This window comes from Otolemur garnettii, unplaced genomic scaffold (genome assembly GCF_000181295.1).
Source record: "Otolemur garnettii isolate 467f Iridium unplaced genomic scaffold, OtoGar3 scaffold00009, whole genome shotgun sequence".
Classification (NCBI taxonomy): Eukaryota; Metazoa; Chordata; class Mammalia; order Primates; family Galagidae; genus Otolemur; species Otolemur garnettii.
Window position 1 is genome coordinate 20,380,976 of NW_003852404.1, and position 25,656 is coordinate 20,406,631.

Consider the following 25,656-nt stretch of genomic DNA (forward strand, 5'->3'; position numbering starts at 1 on the left):
CAGAAGAGGTCCAAGTAAGAGATTTGCTTAGTGAAGCATGTGAATTACCTCCACATCTCTGTACTAATGTGGGCAAACAGTTCATGTTTGCTATTGTTTGAGAATGTGGGACATGCACATGCTAAGATGAAACAATGCAGTTTCTCAGGGGATTTAATTAATGCCCTAAATCTTTACAAATAACCATAACCATCTCAATTTTTATGAAAAGTAAGAGGTTATTGTAAGGCCCAGGCAGCACAGAGAGATGCTCTATCTTCTTTAAAGTCTCCATCAAAATATCTGCCATCCGTGTAGACAGAATCCCTCCTGTGCTTGGTATTTAATTCTATTTCTTCATCTCAAGAACAAGAAGGAAGAAAATGAAAACTATAAAAAAAAATAGCCAAAATTCTCTACAAGAAATTCAGATGTGAGGCTCTTTGCCTTCCACATCACCAGTTTTACTTGCTGAGTTTTTGTGACACATGAACCACCAGGCCGACACAATTTTAAAGGTATGTGTTAAGTCAAGGTTGTTTGAAATTTTGGAGGGTGCTGCACCAAATGTACAGGAAGTCTACAAACTTGGAATCTTCTTTCTAACAATGTTTTCAGATCCATGCCTTTCATTTCTTTATTATTTTGTCTTTTGTAAATGATTCAAAACTAGAAACATGAAGGGGAACCCATAAATGAAAGTGGAGAACAAAACAAAACTTCCAATAATGGAGGAGGTTTGGGTAAAAAAATGAGAGCTATTTCGTGGACAATGAAGAAGAAAGTGGGTAAAAAGTACATCAAAGCCCTTTCTGAGGAAAAGGTAAGTGTGCCGTGTTAATCATTTGTATTTTTTAATTAAGGCTTTCTTAAAGTATTCCATAAGTTCCTCTAGATGCGGAAGTACTTGGTGCATCTTTTTTCTACCTCACTCCTGATGCCCAGAAGTACAAAGTATGTGGAAGGAGTTCAAGACTTAACTCTTTTGCATGTGGAAACGCAGTGCTCCCAACCTCATTTGTTTAAAAGACTATTCTTTAGCTATTGTGTTTTCTTGGCACATTTGTTGAAAATCAATTGACCCTAAACTATGGGTCATAAATACGTGCATCAAAAATATGTTATTTTTACGGACCTCTCAATTCTATTGATTTATATGTTTTATGCCCATTCCCTTTTTTAATGTACTTCAACAGAGATTCTGTTCCTAGTACTCTATTAAAATAGTTGTCACCATTAGTAGTGACTTCTGCACTGTCAAATTCAATGGTCACATTTCTTCTTCTTACTGCTTTTCAGCTGTATTTGCCCCAAGTCATGAATTCCTCACCTGTATGACATTCTCTTTTCTTGGTCTCTTTGGCTGGGCATTCCTCTGGTTTTTCTTCTTCCTGTAGCTCCCTTCCTTGGCTCTGCTGTGCTTTCTTTCTTGTCTTCCTGAGGCTTGTTCCTGGATGCTCTGCTCCGTCTACCTTCTCTTCCCAAATGATTTCCTTGAGTCTCCTGACTTTGTTTTTTACAATTATATATCTAGCTATGACCTCTTCACTTATTGATTCTACTTATACCACCCATTGCTTGTTATCATTATCATCATTTAGATGTCCACTGGATATCTGAAATATGATATATCCAAAGCTTAAATATTGATTCTTTGCCCTTCTTAAAAAAGAAAAAGAAGGAAAATGGTTGCTCATCCAGTAATCTCAGTAGCAACAGGCAACACCATCATAACTCTACATGCTAAAAAGAAGAGAGGGACGGAGGAGAGAAGAGAGGAAGAGGAAAAGAAAACCTAAGGATCACAATAAAGTCCTTCTTTCTCTCATTTTTCACACCAATTTATGAGGATATCCCTTTGGTTCTAACTCCAAAGTATATCTAACCCCGCCCCTCCGAATTTCTCCATGCAAACAGTTCCTGCCTTAGCCTGAGGAACTAAACTCTCTTGCCTGGATTACCATAATAAGCACCTAATTGCTTTTCATTATTTTACTCTTTTCCCCATGAAATCGAGAAAGAGCTCTGAAAAGTGGAAATCAAGACACATCACCCAGGTTAAAATTTCACTGTGCCTTTACAAGGTGCTCCCTTACTGGGGCACGATCATTCCAGTCCTCTGAAAAGCAGATTTCCAGAAGGGAATATAAACACACAACATGTATTGGAAGAAATGCCTGTTAAGGATGAAGAAGAAAAAGAAAAAATAGCTAGAAAAAGCCTTTCGATGGCAGGTCTACCATCTGTAAAAGGAGAGGGAAAAAGAGATGGGATAGACAGAGTCTCAGACTTCAGTACAACTCTGAGAAAGCCTTGGCCAGATGGATAAAGAATCCCTTTACCAAAGTTTTCCACCAATGGAGCCCCACATCCCACCAGAATAGCTGTTCAGCCCCTGGCAGGAAGCATGACTTCAGTGCAAATGGAGTGGACCATCTGGAGAGGCAGTGTAGCAACTATCAGTAGATAAGGGTCTCATAGCAACAGATCTAGGTGACACATTCCCACAGCCACCAGGCATGATCTATACGGCTCTTTGTGATCTTGCTCCACTCCACTTCTCTAAAGTCATGTGCTAATATTCTTTTTCTCACTACACTGGTATTTTTGTTTTTCTCTGCGCAATCCAAGCTAATTTCGAGTTTAGTTATTTCACTCTTGCTCTTCATTATGCTTGAAAAGCTATCTCCAAAGCTTCACATAAGTATGAGTTTCTTACCATTCAGGTCAATAATGGAAAGCATTTATTGCCTTATGGCAGAGGTCTTTGGACCCTACTTTATCTAAATCAACCAACCTTGCCCTAACCCTAACCTCAGTAGCTAATTCTCTCACATCACCAGTTTCATTTCCTTCCTAGTATTTATTATTCTTGGAAATTGTCTCACTTATATACACATATACACACTTACGTAGACCAACACACTACAATGTTCTTCCGTAGAATTAGGAGCCTGTTACTGTGTTTACTCTGGTAATCCCCAATTCCCAGAGCAGTACCTGGTACCTAAAAGGTACTCTATAAACTTATATTGAGCAACCAAAGGAATGAATAAGGGGATAGACAAAAGCAGAGAGTAACACTGAGTATACATCATATGTATACTGAAATTCCATCAACGTTTAGAAATACTCAAAAATAAGGAATATTAAGTCATGCCCTGATAAATATTAAGAAATTCACAGGTGTTGTTGAAACTATCAAAATATGGAAAACACTGGAGACGTTTTCAAGGAAATACAATTTGTTTTTAAATTGTCTGTCTTTTCTAATTTTATGCAAGATTTACTTTTCACTTGACTAGGTGGCAAGCACGGTAGGAGATTTGTAAAGCTTCTTAGATAAGCTTTGCTTTAGAATTGCAAAGTGTGCATGTTTTATTCATATCTTGTGATCTGGTAAGGTGCAAATAACTGACAGGAAACAACTATGCGGAGTTTAAACTTGTAGTATCAGACCTCAGTGGATTAGAAACTGTAGCAAATAGATAATAAGGAGAACATGCAGTAGAAGTGCTTTAACAGATAAAGCACAGTTGTCAATAAATCTAACATTTCTGATTAAATAATCTTGGTATGCTATTCATCCTAATTTGCAAAAAAAAAAAATGAACCATTATGATTTCAGTTGGATTCCACAATGAGAATGTCCCATTTAAAGAATTTTCCAAGAGTACTATAAAATGTTTTGCTAGAAATTGAACTCAAGATTAATGACTCTCATATTTTATGGTGATGTATTCCTAAGTATTTTATTGCTAAAATATGTCTTGTTTATTAAATCAATGCACACCGTGAACATCTCCATGGAAATCTGCTCTCTGAATTTAACCTGTGTTTTTTCTGAAGGATGAGGAAGATGGAGAAAGTGTCCTTCCGTATCGAAACAGTGACCCTATGATTGGGTCCCACACTGAGAAGGTCTCGCTCAAAGCCAGTGACTCCATGGATAGTCTCTACAGTGGGCAGAGCTCTTCAAGTAAGGCTAATAAAGGTCCCAGGTGTGGGGTCTGAGTTAAATTATTATAATTAAAAACACGTTTTATCACATTAGCAACAAGGTTCCAGCTACTTGATAAGAAAAATGGTAGTATGTATTGAATCTATATGGAGTTGCTGTGTTTTTAATGATACATAATGTATCAGACAGCATTATGTGTTATTTTAATACTGCAGGCAGCAGAGCTCTTGGGGATATGCCTCAAAAACATCATATTGGGTAATTAAATATACATCCCTAAAAACATCTATGCTGGGGAGAACTAGTTTTATCTTGAGTCAAAATTTTTCAAATGACTTCAAGTATTCAGATAAATGAAATTCTGTTCTCTGTCTCTCTCTTCTTCCTTCCCTCTCTCCCTTCTCTCTACCTGTCTCTTTCTCCGCCCCCCACCTTTTCCCTTACTTTCCTTTCTTCCTGAAGTGCTCCCCAAAGCGCAGAAATTTGCATGAACTCTGCCAATACTTTTTGAGTCCTGACCCATCAGTGTTGAATAAAGAGTAAGCTATATTATAAATAATAAATGGTGGAAATGTCAACAGTTAGGTGGTTAAAAAGAATCAGCAAGTGACCAAAAAGAATTTTCTAATGAACACTGATATTTTTCTAAGCCAAAAGTTATTCAAGATTTGGGCCCATTTCCTGCTACAATACTTGGATGAAATTATTGATAACTGTTATATGCATTATCGATGGTTTGTGACTTTTTATACATAGGCTGTTATACATCCCTTTAATCTTTTCAGGGCTTTTAAATGTTTCTGCAAAGTTTATTTTCTATTTATTTTTAAATCAACTCTTTCTGTTATTTAAAGATGAATCACAAAGACCAAGTGTTTCAAATATTTTATTTTATTCTTATTTTAATCCTCTTTTCATACTGGCTGTCAAACAGTTACTTTATGGCAAAATCAAATGTGGAAACATTTGAAGGATGTATTTTTGTGTGTGTGAAATTCAGATTTCACTGGTATTTATTTCTTTTGGTAGTTTAAAATTCTAAATCATGATGCTGGGTATAGGGAGAATTTTATTCACTAGAATGTACCAGTCAAGTCCAGTGGCCCATGACTGTAATCCTAACACTCTGGGAGGCTGAGAGAGGAGGATTACTTGAAGCCAGAAGATCTAGATGAGCCTGAGCAAGAGCAAGAGATCCTCTCAACAAAAAATAGAAAAATTAATCAGATGTGATGGTATGAGCTTGTAGTCCCACATACTCAGAAGGCCAAGGCAGGAGGATCGCTTGAGCCCAGGTGTTTGAGAGGGCAGGGACTAAAGACCTGTCTCAAAAAAAGTACTATGAGAAGCCTGGGCTGGGAATAGCCATGGAGAAGAAGGTGTGTGGCAGTAGTGGACCCATTTAACTGATAATATGTATAATTATATTTCTGTTCTTAGCTGCAACTAACTTTTCTTTTACACCAGTTCATATACAATGTGGAATATCTTCCAGAATTTTTCACCTTATTTCACAGTAGATGGCAATGAAACCTGGTTGTTCCCTCATTGAACAGAATACCAAAAGGCCAGAATGAAGGGGGCAGGACGTGGTAACAGGGGGATAATGTTTAGAAAGGAGAGTTCCTTCCACTGGGAACAATTCTCGCCCCAGGCAGACAGCAAAATGGCATCTCTTTTCTCTCTCTCTCTCTTTTTTTTTTTCCTGAGGTTCAAGATCAGAAAGAAAGAGGACCAGAAAATAAGAATTTGGAGTAACATTAAAAGTCTGGTTTAGAACAGTTTTCAACCACTTGGGAGTAGACTTTCAGATACACTTCCTCCCTCTCTTATACTCACACAAAAAATAAAAACACAGCTTTTATACACAGTAATATTGCTTCCAAATGGCCTTTGGTCCCCAAGAGGAACCCTGGGAGAGAATATCTGCTACAATTGTGATAAGTTGTAGGGAACTTTGTAATGTCACTTTCTGGTGATTTGTGATCAATAGCACACAAAGATCCAACTATTCTCATCAGTTTCTGTCTTTGCTTACATGTAAGAAATTAATTATCTGGCTCTGCTTGTTAAACCTATACCTTCCTCCTCTTTGGCAAGTGTCCAATGCTTAGTACACTGTATGCTGGATGGGAGGGGTTTTGGTTAGTGGTTGAGCAGAGATTGGCTAGACTGGCAGAAAAAAGGTCAGAAATGTCTCAGAAGACAGAGGTCACCAATAGAGAGTGCCTAGGAGACAGACACTGGGATCAGTCAGTAAGACTCTCTTGTATGCTGGATGAGAGGGGAGAGGGGTTTTGGTTAGTGGTTGAGGAGAGATTGGCTAGATTGGCAGAAAAAAAGTTCAGAAATGGCTCAGAAGACAGAGGTCACCAATAGAGAGTGCCTAGGAGACAGACACTGGGATCAGTCAGTAAGACCCCCTTGTGAGGCCCATCAGTTCATCCACTGCTTTACCATTATCAATACAGCAGAATCTCCAGAGCTGACCACCTTCCTACATGGACCACCTCCTGAAGTTGGCCTAATTTTCATGGACTGGAGTTGCACCACACATACATGTCAGTACAGTAGGCCTGATTCCTTATATGGACCACCTTCCTGTGTTGAACACTTTTACAGTCCCTTGAGTGATCAACTTACAGAGGTTCTACTGCATTTAACTATGTCCAGACACTGATTCAGGATCGTAAAGATGCCTTCAATGAGCGGTTAACCTCTGCTTCTCTCAGGTGGAATAACAAGCTGCTCAGATGGAACAAGCAACAGGGACAGCTTTCGACTGGACGATGATGGCCCCTACTCAGGACCGTTCTGTGGCCGTGCCAGAGTGCATACTGATTTCACGCCAAGTCCTTATGACACTGACTCTCTCAAAATCAAGGTGAGAGGACATCAGATCCACCTTCTGAACGGTTTGTCAAATACTGGTTGTGTGGTTTGTTTCAGGAAGTACAAGCAGTAGGAAGTAGGGGTGTGAATGTGTTCCCCAACAGTAGAACTGGGGACAAGTTTACTGTGCCAAGAACTTGAATAAAACACATGAGGTAGAAGAGGGATCAGTCTAACACATTGCTGTTAAGTAGATAATACAGGCTCAGTCTACCAGGAGGGAAAGGGTTATCTAGGTTTTTCTGAAAACTCAAAGTCTCACAGGTTGCTGGAGGTGCCCAGCTCTGCCTGATACTCATGGGGGTAAAAATAATGAAACCAAGGTGATGGGGAGAAGATGGAAATGCCAGAGAAGAGGGCAGCAGACTTTGTCAGGCAATTTCAGTACTTTTTATGGTGGTTGCCATAACCAAAGACCCATCTTCCAGTGATATTTTTCCTGAATTCTTTCTTCTTGCTCTTATTATCTATATTCACTTGCTATTGCTGAGTGACAAATTACCCCCAACTGAGAGGCATCAAACAACACAAATGTATTGTCATCTTACAGTTTCCTGAGGTCACATGGCTCCACCGAGTTCTCTGGTTAAGGTCTTCCCTGGCTGAAATTCAGGTGTCAGCCTGGCTATGACCTCACCTGAGGTCTAAGGTCCTTCTGAGCTCACTGCCTGTTGGCAAGATTCAGTTCCTTATGAATGTAGGACTGAGGCCCCTGCTTTCTTACTGAATTTCAACTGCACACCATGCTCAGCCCCCGATTCCCTAGCCAGGGCCCTCTATACAACATGGTAGTTTGTTGCTTCAAGGCCAGCAGGGGAAAAACTCACTCATATATCGCTTAATATATAAATAAAAATAATATATAAATATTTATTATATATAATAAATATATAAAAATAAAACTCGCTTAATATCATTCTTTGTTAAGGGATCCCATGCAATGAAGTCAGGCCCACGCATATCATTTCCCCTTTGAGTAACTTAAAATCAACTACTTTGGTACATTAATTATAAATTATGTATGCAAAATCATATATGATAACCTTATCATGATATGAAATCCGCCATTTTCATAGTCTTTCTCCCACTCAAGGGGCGGGGTCAGTTATAGTAGCACAGTAGAAGAAGGTGTCATGCTAAAATATTTTATAGATGTTAAATTACTCCTTATAGTATCACAAATTGCAAAAGCTAAAAGGACATAAGTTATGAATTTCATATGCTGTTAACACCAAGCGAATGTTAACTAGTAACTATGATATCTTATGAAGTGTTGATACTATTATTTAACATTTAAGGCACTCAGCTCTTCCCTTTATCCCTTCTGTGTTACCAGATCAGAGTATGCTCAGCTGGAGATGAGAAAAGCCTTGTTCTCTGCACTTAGCTTCCTTAGTCATTTGTATGAAATGGTTTGAAGCCTAAGTTCAAGTCTAATGGAAAGGATGACTGTATCCTAATAAGTATTTTGGGGGAGGGCAGTAGAAGGGAATAAACACAACATGTTTTGACTCAGGTGAGCTTTCAACATCCCTGTGATGGGAAGTGTGCCCTGCCAGTTCTTATAGACCACAATAAGAATCCCTCACTTACCAATGAAGACTGAAATACTCTTGTTCCTGTGAAGGGTCTTATGCAAAAGGAAACTGAGTCTTTGCTTGATAACCTGGGGACTCTCCTGGAATGTGCAGATTTACAAATTTAAAGGATATAAGTTACAAGTTTATGAGTCTAAAGGATAGTAGGAAAAACACAATAAAGGACTCTCACACCTAGAAACTTTCTAGAGCTTCTGGAGAGTTTCCCAGTCTGCTTAGCCTGAGTGGGTTCCCCCTGGCAGGAGAGGGGAACCTGTGGCCTCAAAGCCAGGTGTGGTCTTCCAGATCCCAGAAGGCAGCCCCTTGACTGAACCAAACCTCACAGAACAAATCCCTTTACTAAAAGGATTTGTTCTATAATATTTAGACTTAGTCAAAAGGCCACACTCAGGAATCCAGAGGCCTGTGTGGCTCCAAAGTTGCAGGTCCCCCACCCTGACGTGACAGCTCGCAGGCCCACATGGGCAGATAGTCAGAAAAACCAGATCGTTCAATCATCCTGCATTCTCTATTACAGATTAAATTTATGTTTAGAGGGGAGAACATAGATTTACAGAGTCAAAAGAAAAAATATTTTTAGTAGCAGATTTAATGCTTGTTTGAAGGTCAACCCTTAAAAGTGGCAAAAATGTTGGACTCTGCAAGGTCCTTCCAGGGAAGAAAATTCTAACTCTCAAAGGGGTATCTATGACTCTTAAATGTAAACAGTGTATTTGAATAGAAATCAACTTTCTTTGTAAAGCCTCTTGCGGGTTTTTCTACTCTTCCCAATAACTGGCCTGTAGCCAGTTATGGTCTTTGACATAAATAAAGAAAAGGACCAATTGGTTTATCTATTCCAAACTGCTTCATTCACACTTCAGTCCAAATTTTGTTGTGAAACTCAATTTAAATACTATTTCTTCTTAAAAGGAGAAGAATTAGTACTATAATATGTGTAATAACTATGCAGCATAATTTATACTTAGTGCACACATACTTTTGTGTGAGTTTTACACAATTTAATTATTTTAGATGGATGAAATATTTTACATAGGTTTATTTTACACTGTAGATAAGTTTTTCAGATGAACTAGAAGCACAGGTAGGGCCAGTTGGGGAGCTCCTTCTGGAATGATGGCTTGAGCTTTGAGATATATATATATCACTTTGACCATATAAATGAAAAGAGCATCATTTTTTAATTCATACAACTTGAACTTGAGTTCTGATTCTGGCATTAACTTCCTGTAAACTTGAGAAGCCATTTAGTATCTTTGCTTTTTTTTCTGTAATACTTAAGTAATTATGAATCCTATATGTGCCTGAGAGGTATGTTATAAAATTATTTAGTGTGTGAAAAAGTGTTTTATAAATTAGACTGTGCTCTACAAATAGAAGTTGATATGATAACAAAAGCATAAAAATGTCAGCAAAAGTATGTAGGAGCTTTGTGTCAGACATGCTTAAGATTTATTCATTATTACTAATAGCTAACTTCCTTCAACGTTTGAAAGAAGCAGATTTTAGATTTATTTCTATTGTCTCTGAACTTCATAGCATAATGTACTCATTATTCTAGTTTTGTATCATTTCATTGTTTCTGTCAATGTTCATGGCCTTGCTGGTCTCTGAAATCTGACTTGTCTACCTGTCTCTGCCCTTAGAAAGGAGATATCATAGACATTATCTGCAAAACACCAATGGGAATGTGGACAGGAATGTTGAACAACAAGGTGGGAAACTTCAAATTTATTTATGTGGACGTCATCTCAGAAGAAGAAGCAGCCCCCAAGAAGATAAAGGCCCACCGAAGGAGTCAGATGGGAAAACCTGAGACTGTGCAAGAGTTCTTAGAGAGGATTCACCTTCAGGTGAGCAAACCTATGGCCTCGTTGGTTTGGTGGGCATGTGGATGCAATAATGAAGGAGAGCAGAGTGGCCTTTAGAGAGTGCTGCTTAAAAATAAGACTTACAGCAAAGGAAAATGCTTTTTCCTAGAACAGCTCTTATTTCTCCATGATTACTTTTATTATGGAAGGATAGTTCTTGATAGAACAACCCTTGGACGAAACCCTGATGGCACTTAGCAGTGACAGTAGAGATTAATGTTGAGAAAGTACCTAGGAGAATCAAAGGCCCAGAGAAAAAATCTAAATGAGAATGAAAAACAAGAGTATGAAGAGTATTGTAAAAGTCTAGAGAAGTGAGAGGAAAAATGAAAATGAAAATTGTATTTTTAATGGACTACACATCAAAACCAAGTTGAGGGAGGATAAGTAACCATAATGTTTAGGAGACAGTGATCATTAAAACCTACAACAATTGTGTTAAGGAAACTATTGTTCTGTGTATATAACTCAGTTATTTTCTTGTTAGTAAGACTTTTATGAAATGTCCACCGTGTTAAATGATGTGTACCTAAAAAATATTTAGTCTCAATCAATTTATAGTTTTGCGATCTATTTCTAAAATAAATTCAGCTGGTACTTTGGTAGTTTTCCAAGTTCATTAAGCAAATAGCCATTAAACATTCCTTATGTGGGAATTATCTAGTTGTGTTTCTGTCCGTAGAAATACTAAGCCCTCCTCTGTTACTACTGGGGCAGCCCAAATGGGACGCTCTTTGGAGGAAATTCAGCTTGGACTCTTGCCTCTGCTGTTTGTTCGTTGTGTGACCCGTGAGATGACTTGCCCAAGAACGCACAGTTAGATGATTGTGTCAGAATGGGAATTTTTGCTTTCTCTATTCTAATTTAGTGTTCACTTAAAATATGCTTTTAAAAAAAGAATTGTCATGCCTCTTCCTTTCCCTTTTTTTTTTTTTTTTTTTTTTTATGGTCGTTGTTTGTAAAAAGGACTGGTAATAAGTTCTTCCTGATTACTTCGAACTTTTAAACTTCCTCTTATTCTGTTTTAGTAAGTAAAATAAGGATATTGAAATTATGCTCAAGTAAAATGGAGGGATTTTTGAGTAAGCTGTAAAAGCATTCAATTTCACTTTGCATTTTGATTCTGTTAGAATGAACAGAGGTTACATAAATAACATATGGACTTTGAGGTCAGAAGCTTATGAATTTTAAACTAATACATAGGTATTTTGATGAGAATGATGGACAAAACATACATAGTGAAAAGGACACAATACTCTCCCCAGCCACACTTCTTTTAAGCTTAATAAATCCTTTTCATTAAATAAAAAGTTTAGACTTCCTTAGGTTTATATAACACCTTTTAATCCAAATGCTAAACCAACATTTGATGCAGAATAATGTCTATTTAAACACATTTTTAACCTGTCCCAAAAAGCTAATAAGAGTAGATGTTTTTGCAATCAAGCAAACAAGAAGATATGTAGATTCAGAAATATTATTATAGTATACTATTTTGCTGGAGGAAATTTACTTATAGACTTAAGGAAACATTACCTCTGTCAAATTAGATAGTTAAGAAGTTAAAAATACCAAATGGGATGTATGATCCAACTATTTAATGGATCCAGGACTTGGAATTGTATAACTTAAGGTAATTATTTGTTTATAATTGTTCTTCTAGAAGGTGAGAAATTATACAACATAAACTTTTAAGTGCCTTAGAGTTTATATGTGGGACGCTAATGGAAGTGAAGTGAAGCAGAAGTTCTATTAGCACCTTTGTTTCCGTGTACATTGCTACATTTTTCTTAAATTTAAAGAGCATTAAAAAGAAAGTATTTGAATCTAATATATGCATCATATATGTGTTTTCCTCTCCCCCAGGAATATACTTCAACACTTCTGCTTAATGGTTACGAGACTCTAGAAGATTTAAGGGATATAAAAGAAAGTCATCTCATTGAATTAAACATCGAAAACCCAGAAGACAGGATGAGGTTACTATCAGCGGCTGAAAACCTCCTTGATGAAGAAAGTAAGTGTGCACACCAACTCTTGTTGCGAGATGATAATCGCAGTTTCATGGAAATAGTAAAGTTGTTAAAAACAAAGGCCCAGGGCAGCGCCTGTGGCTCAAAGGAGTAGGGTGCCAGGCCCAGAGGCGGGAGTTGGTGGGTTCAAACCCAGCCCTAGCCAAAAAAAAAACTGCAAAAACAAAACAAAACAAACAAACAAACAAAAAAAAAAAACAAAGGCCCAGTTTTATTTGCTGAGAATCATGAAAACATTCTTTCCCATAAACTAAGTACCTTCATATAAATTTAGAAACAACAATTCTGGTCAAATGTATAATTAGAAAGAGGAACTTTTCCCCCCTTATTGGACTCTTAGGAAATGAAATGACTTTTCTGGGTAGCGCATTTAGATTCTGCAGAGCTATTAATTTACACACAAGTGGATGCCTGCATTCCCAAAGATGGAGTGAGTTAGAGACAAATATTTAATAACAGCATAAGCCATTAGTGAGAAATGTCACACATGGCTTCTGTAGAAAACACAGAGCCTGGATCTAAGCTAATGAGCCTTCACGCCACACAGGAAAATTCGTTTCATTACCACATAGTCACATCTCGTACATGTTTATAGTATTATTTCAGAATGCCATAATAGCTTGCAAAAATATTCAGCACTCACTTTTATTATCTGAGCTGGTGCTTTGTATTTGTGAGTGTAAACTGAAAATGGAGTAATACATGCAGATTCACAGAATACTGGCTATGCTAAGGGTGTGTAAATATAGGATAGCCTTTATTATTATAATTAATCACTCAGCCTACCCTTCCCACTAAATCTGGGCAGGCCTTCCAAACTTTGAGCTCAGGATATCTGCAAAGAAGTACTTTATGAGGAAAAAAGGTCTGTGTGTGTGCGGGGGGGTCGGGGATCTAATATTAAAGATGAAGAACGTAGATCATCGAATCCAGGTCTCTCTTTCAAAAAAAAAAACTACTAATAATTACTAACTCTTTTTAAAAAACATGTGCTCTGAGCAGAACTTTGGGCCAAGGACTTCACATTTATGATACTCTTAGGAGCTCTCCACAGCTCTGTGAGTCAGATAGTACTGCTCTCCTTTTTCTGAGGAGAAATCGAGACAACAGTAATTTGTCTAAATGCACACACAGTGATTGCAGCCAGTGTCTGTGCAGCTGGGCTGTGCGTCTCACACGGCAAGTGTCATCTCAGAGAGTGAGGAGGAAGGCAGCCCTCTCACTGTCCTTTTGTGGACCATCCTGTACTCTCATACACCCCACAACATTGAGGCACTGCTCATGTTTACTATGCACTGACCTTTTATGTAGTAGAAATTAATTAATTGTTTAGAAAGTGTTCCTTACTTTACTCTTCTGTGCTGTCTTGTGTTGGTGTGGATGGTTATCCTTTTCCAAAGAGATTTTACATGCAAGACTAACTTAACACCATCAGTATGGATCTCATCATTAGGTTGAGGTTTTTATATCCTTTCTTTGAAGTTATGGGGGCTGGGAAATGGGAAAGAGAGGGAGATGGGGGTCATAGAGGCAGACAAAGGGCAAAGTGGACATAGTATAATAACCAATTTACTCCACAATACAAGCCTAAACACAGCTGATCAGTGTCAGGTGATGTAACAATATCTTTCAGGTAAATGAGGCAGTTTCTTTCACATCTTGTCATTTCAAGACATGGCTCCTCACTAAGCAAATTTTGTCCAAGGAATAGATTCTGTCAATTTCTTGTGTCGATAATGTTCAATGTCATGGCCAACACTTTCCAAGATGATTTGCCCATCAAGTACAGGGAGGAAGAAAAGTATTTTTTGAATACTTCTAAACAATTGGTTTTCTTCCACAATAGAACATATCTAGATATTTTGCTCAATTTACAAATGAGGACAAAATTCAAAGGTGAATTTCAGAGAGGTCAAATAGCTAAATACGAAGCAGAGACAGAGTTTAATCAAAGGTAATCTGCTACAAAACTCTCCTATCTATGCACACCGATAAACGTAAGAGCAAGGAAGTTTCCTGCTGTTTCACCAGTTTTCTCAAGGGCTTTAGTTCCATTTTGCACCTGAGAAAGTGAAAGATGAGAGACTACAGGGGCTGCCTGGCAACCGGGCTTATGAATAAAGGGACCAAGCTACCCTGGCAAGATGTGAAAGGAACAGCCTGAGTGTCCGATAAAGACCCACAGAGGGAGACGGGTCCAGGGCCAAAGGAGTGTATCCACTTCAGTTTAACATACACATAGATCCAGATACTGGGAGATGAAAAATAGACAGAATGCAGATTCAACCCGTGTTTCTTGTCAACACAGTACCCTGAGAATTTTCTTATTTTAATCTTGTGGTCTAAAGGAGTATTAGAATATACATGTCAAAAAGATACATATTGCACGTTAGGCTGTTCGGACTGAAAGCTATTTATCTTCTATGGAACTGCTTTGCTAAAGAAATAAAGAAGAATGACTTCCATTTGTTGATAAGATGGTGAGTTCTGATGATTTGGCACCTTGCTGCTGCATACTTATTTTTATCTATTCTCTACTCTGCCAATTGTATCTTCTACAACCATAAAGATTAAATGCACGATCTACATGTACCTTGAATGATAAAGACCTTGAATACATGGCTACATAAAACTGAGACATTATTAAAAACAAATGCATGTCACAGTCATAGGTTAAAAATAGTTAGCTTTTTAAAAAATAATGTAGTATTTATACTGATCAGGGTTTTATTTGTGTACTTTATGTTGATGATCAAAGGACGTCAATTTGGGGAACTTGAATACATTCATAGCTTAGGGTTTCATTGTTAGGTTGGAAAATTGGAAAGTTTTGCTTTGCTCATCATTCAGTATAAAAATTGAGCAAACAGGGCATGTATCTTGAGAATAACACATTGATAATACAGAAACAAAGTGTTATAGAAATAACACTTTGAGACAATGTAGAAAAGACCACAAGACCCATGTGAGCCTTTAATATACCTAGAGGGACCAGTAGGACAGAGGACAGGACATGGAAAAAAGCCAGACATCTAAGATTTAGAACAAGCAATTTTCCTTTACTGTTAGCCCAAGAAAGATAACGCTGTACCCACTTTGACCTTGAAAACATAAAGTGATTAAACTTTTTAGGTCACTGCTTGGCAGGAGGCAAAGATGCTTCTCCAACAAGCTGATAAAAGGACTGGCCTGTGGTGTTAGAGCTGATCACAGGATTACCTCTGGAGGAGGAGAAGGACTTTGGGGTTCTGCAGTCCCAGGGAGACCAACAGAGATATTTGGAATTTGCTCCTGTGTTGCATTGGAACTGAGCAGAACTAGGTCATTGGTCCCCTTGAATGGGATTCTAGATAGGCCTAAAAGGAAGAGAAAAATTAGAGGGAAACAACTCTTAAAGGAGCAAAAGAGCAGAATCTGTTTATTTTGTGCACATTGTGGTTTCTCTTCATCTGAATTAAAAAATGGCTGTTTGCTTTGGGAGTAATATTCCCAACAAATAAAAAGAGAGTAGAGAGAGTGTGTGTGTTTATGTGTTTGTGTTTGCGTTGTTCCATAAACACAGACTGCAAGTCCCCTTTGCCTGACTTAGAAATGCCTCTCTAGAATAATAAGATAGTTTACTGCTGTTTATAGTAAGTCTTTTCTCTTTTTTCTGCACTTGTTCCTATTTTCCACATTTGGAAGCACTTTGATGTGTCTTAAAATTGTGCCTATGAGAATGTATACTATTGTCTTTGGGTGGAGAAAATGCCTTGTTTTCCCTAGAGTACAGGAATAATTAAATTTTAAATTGAAAAAAAAATTTAGTTAGGGAATAAGCAAAGTTTACAGAATCCATATGCAATATATTTTAGGTACCTGCGAACTCTGGGTATAGTGCCAAATGAGAAAAAAGGAGAAAGGGTGGGTTGTGTGCCAGACCACGGATACCAGCTGTGGTCACAGCAGCCTCTCATTGCTCAACCATACCCAGTTGTGCCTGCCTGCCTGCTCGCCTTCTCAAATCGATGCAGGGAGAATGGCAGGGCCCAGCCAGGAGCTTGGAACACGAGCTGCCAGCAGGGGAGGTTTGTAGTTATGCCAAGCAGCAGTCCAGCAGTTGGCCTAACAGTGTGCCAGGATAGCCTGGTGCCCTAGCTCCTGACATGTAAACCTAGAGCTTCCAACACTTGCCATATGACTTGAATCTAACTTCAAGAAATAGGCAGCTTTTAAGAAAAAATATGCTGACTGGCCACATATACGAAGTAGAGAAGGCATACAGTCATTTTAATTGTATGTATTTGTAAACATGTATTTAAAATCTATTTCTAGTATTAGCTGTTTGGCTTTATGCAATTTAGTTAATTCAGATTTCTTTTTTATTTTACGCACTAAGATTTCGTTTATGATAGATGCTATATCCAAGAATTTTTACTCTTCTACCAGAAAATTCTACTCTTTCTACCAGAAAATTCCCAGTGAGAAGGGTTCACAGATATTTCACCTTGGTACCTAAGGACTTTTATTATGCCTGGCCATATACGGCACTCCTAAACTTGTGTTTATATTGCAGTGTGATTGTGTATTACGCATGGCTTTGTAATGATTACCCTGGCCAAATCTGACCCAAACTTTTATTGCCATGTGCTTTTTTCCCCAAAGCCCCTAGTCTCGTGCTTTGCAAGCAGTGGATAGTTAGCAAATGCATAGAGAATATATAAATGCTAAGCAAGGAGGTGAAAAAAATATGTAAATAATAAGCCAGTCTTTTTTTAATTATTAAAAATAACATTACTTGCAATTCTATCTCCTACATACAAATTGGTATTAGTGTGGTATTGGTGCGTGTTGTCAAAATTTCTCTTATGTGTCTGCTCAGCATGAATGCATAGGTGTGTGTGCAAGAGTTTAAATAAGTACTTTTTTTGGAGGGTACTAATGTTAATACAATCCAAGTTTAAAATGTGCGACTCTTGTATCCAGGAATTCCAGTTCTAGGAATTTGTCCCACTAAATTCAACATACAAATGCATAGAAACATTAACTAAAATAGTAGCAGTGTTAGTTAAAAAACTGTAAAAGCAGTAGAAACTTCCATTAAGAATTGATTTGTTAGATGAATTAAGATATACCCACACAATAAAGTAATTTAAAGGTATTAAGGAAATGATATAGAGCTCTCTGCATACTGAAATCAAAATATGTCCAAAATATTTTAACTCATAAAAGCAAATAGTCAATCAATAGTATTCAGGGTAATCCTAATCCTTTTTCTTTTTTTTTTTTTTTTTTGAGACAGAGCCTCAAGCTATCCCCCTGGGTAGAGTGCCATGGCATCACAGCTCACAGCAACCTCCAACTCCTGGGCTCAAGCGAGTCTCCTGCCTCAGCCTTCCAAGTAGCTGGGACTACAGGTGCCCGCCACAACACCTGGCCATTTTTTGGTTGCAGCCATCATTGTTGTTTGGCGGGCCCGGGCTTGGGATTCGAACCCGCCACCTTAGGTGTATGTGGCTGGTGCCTTAGCCACTTGAGCCACAGGCGCCGAGCCCCTAATCCTTTTTCAAAAGTAACAGTTTTAGCAATGATGAAGTTGGATTAACTTTTCACCATATAAAAGTCAGGAATATAAAATTTTACCTCTACTTCGTTAAATTCTTAGGACAAGCCTGAAAATTAAGTTGATGGAAAACAGAGAACAGGAGAAAGGCATACAAATTGATTTAAAACAAGGAGCCTTCATGAGGAAGACCCAGCAACAAATACAGTTAGAGTTTGAACACTCATACACTAACTCATATACAAGCAGTAGTATATTGTGAACATGTGACAAGGCACAGGAATTTGGGATAGAGTAGTTAATTGAGTGGAGGAATAGTTACAAAGTTAAGGGTTAGGCTGGGTGCCTGTAGCTCAATGGCTAGGGCACCAGCCATGTACACTGGAGCTGGCAGGTTCAAATCCAGCCCAGGCCTGCCAAACAACAATGACGACTACAACCAAAAAATAACCAGGTGTTGTAGTGGGAGCCTGTAGTCCCAGCTACTTGGGAGATTGAGGCAACAGAATGGCTTAAGCCCAAGAGTTTGAGATTGCTGTGAGATGTAATGCCACAGCACTCTACCCAGGATGACATAATGAGAATCTGTCTCAAAAAAAAAAAAAGAAAGAAAAGAAAGAAAATATAAAGTTAGTCTAACACAGTTTGTGCAGATTTCCAAGGAACTAACGTCTCATTCTTGATAATAAGAATGATACTTTTCTTTCAGTCTAGGAAGGGCATCTTTCACATAGGAATTTCATATGCTTTTAAGAAGCAGAAGCAAAGTCAAAAGAGATTTTATTAGACCTGCTGTTCTTCAAGTGTCTTAAGTAGTCAATATGCCAGACCAGCATGTTTGGAGAGACATGTTCTTTACTCCTTCATCTTGCAAATAGGAATAATTAACCTATAAGAAATAAGACATTGATTTTACCAGGTCCAAAATTAAATAATATGTGATAGTTTTTAACATATTTGGTCATTATCGAAATAGTCTAACAAAAACAACTCAACTGAGGGTAAATATTTCTGGGGATCAAAGTCAAAGCCTCCCCTGATATGTGTGGGTGGGGACAGTAGCAGCCTAATTGCTTTGTCCAATCTGGTGCCAAGTTATTGTGATCTTGAGCAAGCAAGCCTTTGCCCCTGCTGAAGAAGGCAGCACAGTGGAAATGGAAGGGGCTGTGGATGAAAGGGAAGAACTTACTCCCTGGTCCACACCTCATTAGGGCGTAGACTCCCGATGCCAGACTGGGAAGAGAGAAGTGCAGAAAGAGGGGAAGTCATTCAACTCCCCGTTCTCTCACCTCCTCAGGGGAGCGACATCACCTGGTTGTTTTCCATAAATAGATTCCTATTTTTCATTTGCAGTTTTAGTAGTCAAGTGGAAGGAATGCCAAATATTCATTATAATTGTAAAATTTAAGTGCCCGTGTAACTCACGGGGTGTGCTTAAGGTGACATAAAAAATAACTTGAGTGCTGTGCCATATCGTCTGATTAAATTTCCCTCTGTGGAATATGCCACCTCTTCTAGAAAAATAAACATAGCCATCGTGGCTGGCTTTTCTTCTGAGTGACTTGGTTGAGGCGAAAACACGAGGTTGAGGTTTGGGCCATCCTAAAACCTCTGAGTTTTCCTCATTGGAAATACTATAAGGTTAGAGAAAAGGAGGGTAATTCATAGAGCTGACAGATATCTTCATCTGAATTTCAACACAATTCCTTTTCTGATCTGCTTTACTTCTTATTTCCGTTAATTAATCTAAACATCACTGTGCTCTCACCGAATGGGCACAATGGAAGACACCCCCTGGGTGAAGGGTTCAAGTACAACTTGAACTTTAACAAACGCAAACAATATAACTTAATCCTTTGTACCCTCTTATAAATAATTGTGTTTATTTTTTTAAGTTGATTATGTACTTTCTTTGGCCAGGCATTTTCCTGCGGCCTCTAAGTTCCATTATTTTATAGCGCTTGGCCCAAAGAAACAGGGGCTCTAGACCTAAGGCAAACAAGATAGTAAAGTCAAAATTTAGAAGATTTGGGTAATAAAATGTGGGAAAGTCAATCCAAACTTAGTACTTGTCATTGTTTTTGATGCTTATCTTTTGTGAAAGCAGGGTAGATTTCTCTCCTTTGAGTCTAAAACCTTTTCAAGAACTTGTATCTAGTTGTATTTCCTTAAAATTTCTTCGCTTTAGTATTTCTATAAAATACTAAAAATTTCTATACTTTTAGTCTAATCGAGATTGCCTATACTTAATTAAGTGTCACAATTCCAATATAACCATTTTATGAATAACTATAATACTATAATTGTCTTTTGTTTTGATCACCATACCACTTTTTCTCAGTATTGACGATAAACTTAAAATGTTGGTCTATTGGCTTTATACAATTCCGTAATGATTTTGGTAGGAAATAAAATATTTTAATATTCAAATTAGTCTTGGATTATAAAATATTCCCTAAATAAGTTTTTCTTAACACTGATATTATTACATAGAGTACAGAACTGTACTGTTTTCTAGAGTTCCTATTATATCTGCTGTTAGCTGACAATAATAAGAGAGACCCTTTTTCACATTATTTAATAATTCTTCAATATACTCAGATTTGAGAATGTATAGCCTTCAGGATATTTGAAAACCCTTTGGGAGCTTTACTGAAAAAGTATAATTTTAATTTTTCCATTTAAAATAAAGTGGTGAAACATTATAAATAATCTGAGAAGTATAGGGGAAATATATCTAAAGTTCGAACCTTCTCTTTTGTGAATTCTATATATGTGTATATTTTTACATCGTTTTAATAATAGAATACATAAAGCAGGTATACTGTTTTTAACGTGATGTATTATCCGAAACATTTTGGTATAAAAAGGTACATGGAGATAGCATACGGAAAGTCTGTAATTTTGGATGCAAACTGTTTCTTATTCCAATGTGTTGCCTGCCTAGTTAGCTCAGCTGATTGAACCATGGAAAAAAACTGATGAAGGTTATGGTTTCAATTTCTGAGTAGGCCAGTTAGCGCCTCTCTGTTTCATGGCCACATGAAGAGACTAAATGACTTAGAAAGAAAATATGGATGGATGCGTTAGTGCGAATTCACCTCCTCTGCAGGAAAAAACACTCATAGCCCCAAACTTAGGTTTGTGCCAATCCCTGGCATTAGCGTCAGGAAAAAAAGAAACAAGAAAAAGAATCTTGAGTCTCCAGATACAAAAAGTGAATGCCATATAGCTTTCATCTCCATAATGTAAAATAATGACCTGCCTTTTCTTTTTATAGTTACAGTTGAGGGGCTCCAGCTGATCACCTGTCTAACATTATTGCAAGCCTGGTGGGAAGCATTGGAGGAGACATAGTCATGTTTTCCTTCCACTAGGAAATCATTTAGCAAATTGCTGCTGTTCTGTAAATTACCATGCTACCCAACTTTCATACTGAGAAACTATTTTTTTCCTTTAAAAAATGCAGATGAAAGGTTTCTGCGACAAATAACCTATATTTAAAACAAACCAATTCCTAGAATTTAGAGAATGTGATATAGCAGTTCTCAAGTGGAAATAAAAACAAATACATTTTTATTACTGATATTAAGCACTGACATATTGTCTGGTGAAGTCAGTTTTTCATTTATTACCTGTTTCCTTTGTCATCTATTGAGATGAGTGTACGGAACTGAACTCCTACGGATCAAATAACAAGCTAAGTACTTAACACTGTGAAAGGAAAAGAGCGAATTTGGAAATGAGGGTTCTTTAAGCCTAAGTTTTCTATCTTGAAAAGAGTCCCACAATCAGTAATCAACTTAAATAGAACAGAAGAGTAGGAGCAAACACTTTTATTATGCTACGTCTTGTTTAGAGTATCCGTCTGAAGAGAAGTAGTTCAATCTCTTTAATTTTGCATTGAGGTTATCCGTGTATGCGCAAACTCCGTCTGGGGAAATGTGGCCTTTCCCCACAACCAGTACGACTAAGAGGGTCACAATTTGAATACATCATTGCTGACGTGGCTGGGTGCATACAGAAGAACTAATTCTTCTGGCCTTTTCCAGAAACACAGGGATAATGGAACACAGAGCTGGCTCATTTCATTTCAGTAGCAATAAGATAAAAAAGTAAGAGGCAGGAGAGAAAGTAATTCTTCAGAGAATGAGGTCCCATTTTAGGGCCGCCTTTTCATAAAAGAAGGGCTTGGAAACAAAAGTGAATGATTGATACTCGTAAAGCCTGGTGAATAGTAAGTAAATCCTCCCCCACATAAAAAGTGTTATGAGTAATAAACAGAAAATGCTTCATCGTAGCTAAAATTTCAAAAGAACAATCCTGATAGGTGCACATTAAGCGTAAGGCTCCCTGGGCCTTACACTAGTTATGGCTTCACTAAACTTAAATATACGATGTTCGAATCCACAGTGAAATAAAGCTGTGGCAAATGAGGAGCAGACTCAGGAGGATGGCGTAAATGGTTTCGCTGTTGCAAATTAAAACCTTAAGGAAAAGGTTAAAAGAACCCTTATGATTCATTTTGAAGATGAGTAGACTAAGAAATCATTTTTTATCATTTTCTCCCAGCCTTTCTCAACCAGTGTCCCCTATGTAAACTACAGAGCACAGAAGATACTTTAAGTGGCAATTTTCTCAATTCTCCTATGTATGGTGCAGAACTAGAACCGTACTAGATACAGTAAATCGAAATTAATTGATTATATACAAGGGTGCTTTAGGGAACCAGGACTCAATTCTCACCTATTATGAAGGTTGATGACAATTGGATACACAATGGATCATAAACTAATGCTGGCAGGGCATTTGGAACCTAGAAAATGCATTTAAAAAGCTGGAGATGTATAAATAAGATATAGGGTGGAATTCCTAAAGATAAATTAATTAGCATTATACTTCTTGAAGAAAGCTATATGGTCTCCTCCTTCTGGGGATTTTGAAGTTTGAATTTACTTTCTTCTCACTGGCATGGGATCAAGTACATTGCCCTTGGAGGCAGAGTTTTTGGTCCCAACCTTAAATGTATGTGTTTGGTTCATCCACAATGGAGTTATTCAAAGGTCTAAAGTGATGAAGCCCCGGGAGGAGAAGCTAATATAGCTAAGAAGCAGTAGCCTGAGCTCCATTACTTCTCTGAAGAACTCAGATCATGACCCAGAGAAACACCCATCTCCTGGTGTCAAGGAAGGCAAAGAAACTTCCCATCACAAAGGGAAAGCTCATGCTAAAGGAATCTTGAAAAGAACAGTTTCTAAGCCTTCTTGGATATTTAGCAGTATCTTTGGTTATATCATTCATGTTAAATTTTTTTCTAAAAGGTAGTGGCTGTTGAACACAGAACACTACTTTAATGACACAGACTTTTAAATCTGAAGGAAAAAAGACTGTTAATCAGAACTACAGATAAAGATGTGGAAGACAAACTAGATATTCATAAGGCAGATCTCAAAGAAAATGTTGGTGTTTTACTCTCTGAAAGCAACCTGATTTCGTAGGTCTATTTTCTGATGAATGCGAACGTAGGAAAATTCTGGATACTGAAAGTTTTATGAGTTAAATTCCAAGCGATTAAAGTCCTACTGTACGTTGTTGGCCCGTAGTGATCTTTTATTCATCAATTCATATTATCATGATTCTGGGATTGTTGACAGAGATCACTATTGACTCGGGTTGTACATTTAAACTGTAAGTGACTTTTTCTAATGATACTTAAAGGAGTATTTGGACAAGGCATCAGTCACACTGTGGATACAATCTGCCTTCTCTGGCAACTTATTATTAATGTAAAATGAGAGTCCATATTGATCTTTGCTTATGCAGGCAGTTCACATGAATTCTATGGAACTGCAAGTGAGCAAACAAGGGCGAGTTTTGTCGTTTAAGAAAACGACGGCTGGAATGCTGGACTGCAAACATCTCTTTTATAATAAACAAAGATACCCTTTTACTTGCCCAACTTCCCGCCGTAATGAAGTAAAAGGTTTGAACGCTGAAAACAGGGTAAAGCTTGAAAATGAATGAGTCCGTGAATATGGTTTTTCTTGGCTTTACCTAACTCTCACCTTCTTTTGCATCTACAGCTATTCAAGAGCAAGAAAATGAACCTGTGGCCCTGTCCGTAAGCCCAGATACCTCCTTAAATAAGTCACAGTTAGATGACTGCCCGAGGGACTCGGGTTGTTATATCTCATCAGAAAATTCAGATAATGGCAAAGAAGACGTAGAGCCGGAGAATCTGTCCGACATGGTACATAAGATTACAATCACGGAGCCAAGTGACTGAACACACGTGCTCCACTATGTGTCCGCAGATACATTACATTCGAACTCCTCTTGAGCTAAAAGATCAAATCGAAGGGGAGAAATATTTGTAAATATAACCGGAGGTGAAAATGTTTCATATGAATTGTACATACAAGTTCATATCTCTAACATTCCCAATTATTGTAAATAAAATGTATATTTATTATTTCCAGTGCAATGTGTTAATATTTCACTTTCCTGTATTAGGAAAATCATACCGTAAGCCTTTGCTCTGTGCAACATAGGCTTTATCTGGCTTTACAAATATAAAATGATACAATCTGTGAAAACAAGCAAACAATTTTTATACCTGCAGTTTTGAATGTATATATATTATTGAATGAATAGTAACAAAACATGTCTCCGTGACTGATTTGTCCAAATGGCACCTACATTCATTTTTATACTTACTGGGAAAGCGAGAGTTAATATTGGGGACCTTTTATCCTGACTCACAGTAAAAAGTTAGTAATTATTTTTTGCTGATTTCTACCCTCTGTTATCTGGTATAAAATATAGATAAGAGTATATTGTTGCCTCTGATTCAGTAAAACTAATTTTAATAATCGTGCCGATGCCTTGTCTTTCAGTGTAAATATTTTTAACTTTGACGTGCCCTAATTTTAACAATAAAAAGGACTGTGTGCCTATTATATTTTCTGGACTAAGTGTTCTTTGAAGTATTTTAATATTAGAACTTTAGAAAAAAATATCTTCTACCACAGAAGATTTCATAGTCACTTTTTAAAAAAAATTAATGGTTCCCAAATCTATTATCTCAGCCTCTTTCTGTCTCCTGAACTCTAGTTCTGTCTTACTCAATTTCTGGGTAACCCCGGGAAACAGCAGTTTAACACCCCCCAAGCATTGATGTTTCTCAGCATAGTTATCTCTGCTTTTTTTATTTCTACCCTTTCTCTTTACTGGTAGCAACATCCACCATCAGCAAAGCAGAATATCATTTCTTGCTTCATCCCACATATATTCTCCTCATACAAATTCAATAAGTAATCAGGCCCCTGACTCCCACCTCTAGATCACTTTCATCTTCACGCGTTCTATCCTTTCCTATGGTGGCTGTCTTATGGTTGATCTCATTATCCCTTGTGTGGAATATAGCAACCTCTTTCCAACTGACACTTTACCTTCTCGTCCGTCCTCCACACAACTCCCAGAAGAATCTGTCTAACCCACAAAGCAAAACCAGTACTTTCCCACTTGAAAGTTTTTGATCCCTCCTCATCGTCTTTAGTATAATTAAAATTTCTTCCAGCATGTTTAAGGTCTTTCCTAATCACATTATCTACAGAGATTGCATTGTTTTGCCTTTTTACTATCTTGTGTCTAACAAAGATACCTGGCACAGAGCGGGCATTTAGGAAATGTTTGCTAGAGGGCATTGAATACAGTGACGACTTCATAGAACAGATTCCATCTTCATATTTAAATCAATCTACTCAAACTTGGGGTAAAT

General features: G+C 37.6%; 1 protein-coding gene across 1 annotated transcript in view; it reads left to right on the forward strand.

The window, feature by feature from the left end:
- Window positions 1-24,749, forward strand: part of SAMSN1 (SAM domain, SH3 domain and nuclear localization signals 1) — a 48,746-nt gene extending 23,997 nt beyond the window's left edge. The window contains exons 3-8 of the mRNA XM_003783911.2: window positions 653-802; window positions 3,829-3,958; window positions 6,673-6,824; window positions 10,077-10,283; window positions 12,168-12,318; window positions 23,960-24,749. Coding sequence (XP_003783959.1) covers window positions 653-802; window positions 3,829-3,958; window positions 6,673-6,824; window positions 10,077-10,283; window positions 12,168-12,318; window positions 23,960-24,162 — 993 coding nt within the window. The 3' untranslated portion in view covers window positions 24,163-24,749. The remainder of the gene's footprint in view (window positions 1-652; window positions 803-3,828; window positions 3,959-6,672; window positions 6,825-10,076; window positions 10,284-12,167; window positions 12,319-23,959) is intronic.
- Window positions 24,750-25,656: the final 907 nt, after the last annotated feature.